The following is a 2270-nucleotide window of genomic DNA, read 5'->3' as shown; positions in this document are numbered from 1 at the left end:
AACCTAAAACACAGCGATTTTCCGTACGTGTCCTTGCTCCACCAATGTACATAGGGTGTGTGCTTGGTGAAGATCCATCTGTATAACTCCATGGATGGACATTAGATAAACAATTCCTATTTTGAGGTACCTCTTTAGTTGTAATGTCACACATCTCATATATAACGCCCCAGTATATGGATAGATATTTTATTTGGAAAATTCCAGATTCCAGACCTAACATCTGTTAAAATGATCCACTTAATTGTATTTCAGATCATTTCTAGGACCTTAAAAGCACATTAATCCAGAGTACGGTCAACGAGCCGATGGATAATAGAACCTCTGACTTTCACTTGACAGCATTTACCAACACTGGAGGAAACCACCTCATTCTCTTCTTTGTGTTTTTATTGTTGTATTTAACCGGCATATTGGGCAATTCTCTTATAGTGACCTCTGTGATTATTGACACCCATCTGCACACCCCTATGTACATCTTCCTCTGCAATCTGTCCTCTGTGGATATGATTTTTAACTCATCTACTCTACCTAAACTGATGGACATTCTGCTTTCTGGGAATGACTCCATATCCTTCACGCAATGTTTCACACAACTTTATTTTTACATGTTGGCGGCCAGCACAGAGGACATTCTGCTGTCTTTGATGGCGTACGATCGGTATGTGGCTGTCTGCAAACCTTTACACTACCATCTGATCATGAACAAAGCAAAATATGTCCTTCTGCTACTGGGCACCTGGGCGGCCGGGTGCCTCAACTCTTTATTTTTGACTCTCTCAATCTACCAGTTCGATCTTTGTCCTGTAAATAAAATCCAACATTTCTTCTGTGACATTAAAGCTCTGGAGAAGATAACTTGTAGCCGTAGCCAGTTTTCTATACTGCTCTACATTGAAAGTGTTGTCCTTGGGCTCTTTCCATTTATACTCAGCTTATCCTCCTACATTAAGATCATTCTCATCATCCTCAGGATTAGGTCCACCAGTGGCAGGAAAAAGGCCTTCTCTACCTGCACGTCCCACCTTGCCGTGTTGATTGTCTTCTACGGTGTTGCTCTATGTATGTATGTAAAACCTCCGTCAGCTCACTTCGAGAGCCAAGACTTGGTGTTTTCCATAATGTACACAGCAGTGACTCCCATGCTTAATCCTTTAATATACAGTTTGAGGAATAAAGAGGTAAAATCAGCTCTGAGGAGGATTTTTAGAGTGAGCAAAAATTAGATCAAGTAACTATCATGAGGATGGTAGAGACTGTCCAAATTTGGCCAAAGACAAACATACACACGTAGGAGGACTCCACATACTTCTTCTTTTTTAAGGAACTGTTCACAATTAAGTGTTTTTGCTTTTTTTATTTTTACTTTTATTTAATTCCAAATGTTGAACAAAAACTAAAAAAGAAAGAGAGGCCACTACACTCCAAAACTCCAGAGCCACTGGGTCACTTCCAGTCAATCAAAAATTGTATCGGACTTCAACAAGACAAAACGGTTTTAACTAGGGATGCACCGATTTTCAAGTATCAGTGCCGATACTTGGCATTTTGATGAGAACTACCAGGGTTGCAATGGTTGCAGCTGGGACCTGGCTCTGGGGCCCTACCACTGTCCTGAAATCATTAGTTTGTATTGTTTTAGGAAAACTGTCACATTACAATAAACAAAAATGTATCAGTACTTGTACTTGCTAAAATGGTATCTGTGCATCCCTTTATATATATATTTATAAAAACAAAATCATACATTAAAACAGAGATGTACAAATCCCAGGATCTCCGTGTGCTCCTAACAAATGCCAGCGGCCTCCTAACTTTTCAATTTTTCTCTAGTCTAGTCTTGGAGCTCGTAAAGTATCGGTATATGTATTTTGTACTTGTACCGAGTACGGTACTTGGTATCGGTGCATCCCTAGTTTTAACTAATGTTGCTTTGAGATTCATTCAGTTTTGATATGATTGTAAAGGAAACTCTTTCCTTCTCTAGTTTTTGTATAATTTTGAGTTTTTTGTCTTGTTGTAGACACACGAGGAGGGTTCTGATATAGTTTTTGAGTAATTATACATAGGCAATATTTCCAGTTTGCTCCTCCATACCTTCCGTGGACAGACGCTTTCGAGTCAGAGAGCAAACAGCAAAATGAAAATAAAATACTCATAACTGGTCAAGTCGGCTTTGTAGTTTTCTGGTGTTTAGTGTTCCTGAGGGTTTGATGGTTTAGTAACAAAGTAAACAGCTCAGAGCTCAATTGTTGTATTTGTTACAGAAT

At 39.1% G+C, this 2270-nt stretch overlaps 1 protein-coding gene across 1 annotated transcript; it reads left to right on the top strand.

The window, feature by feature from the left end:
- The first annotated feature begins 308 nt into the window (after positions 1–308).
- Positions 309–1226, top strand: LOC108800415 (olfactory receptor 1361-like). The gene has a single exon (XM_018572397.1). It carries the CDS (start codon positions 309–311, stop codon positions 1224–1226), a length of 918 nt encoding a protein of 305 aa, XP_018427899.1.
- The last annotated feature ends 1044 nt before the right edge of the window (positions 1227–2270 follow it).

The sequence above is a fragment of the Nanorana parkeri genome, unplaced genomic scaffold (genome assembly GCF_000935625.1).
Source record: "Nanorana parkeri isolate BGI_ZX_2015 unplaced genomic scaffold, ASM93562v1 scaffold2018, whole genome shotgun sequence".
Lineage (NCBI taxonomy): Eukaryota > Metazoa > Chordata > Amphibia > Anura > Dicroglossidae > Nanorana > Nanorana parkeri.
The sequence above is the reverse complement of the archived record's forward strand: the minus strand, read 5'-3'. Positions and strand labels throughout refer to the sequence as shown.

What these genes read in the sequence shown, in the direction of transcription:
- LOC108800415 (XM_018572397.1), top strand. Translation starts at nt 309, where the DNA reads ATGGATAATAGAACCTCTGACTTTCACTTGACAGCATTTACCAACACT.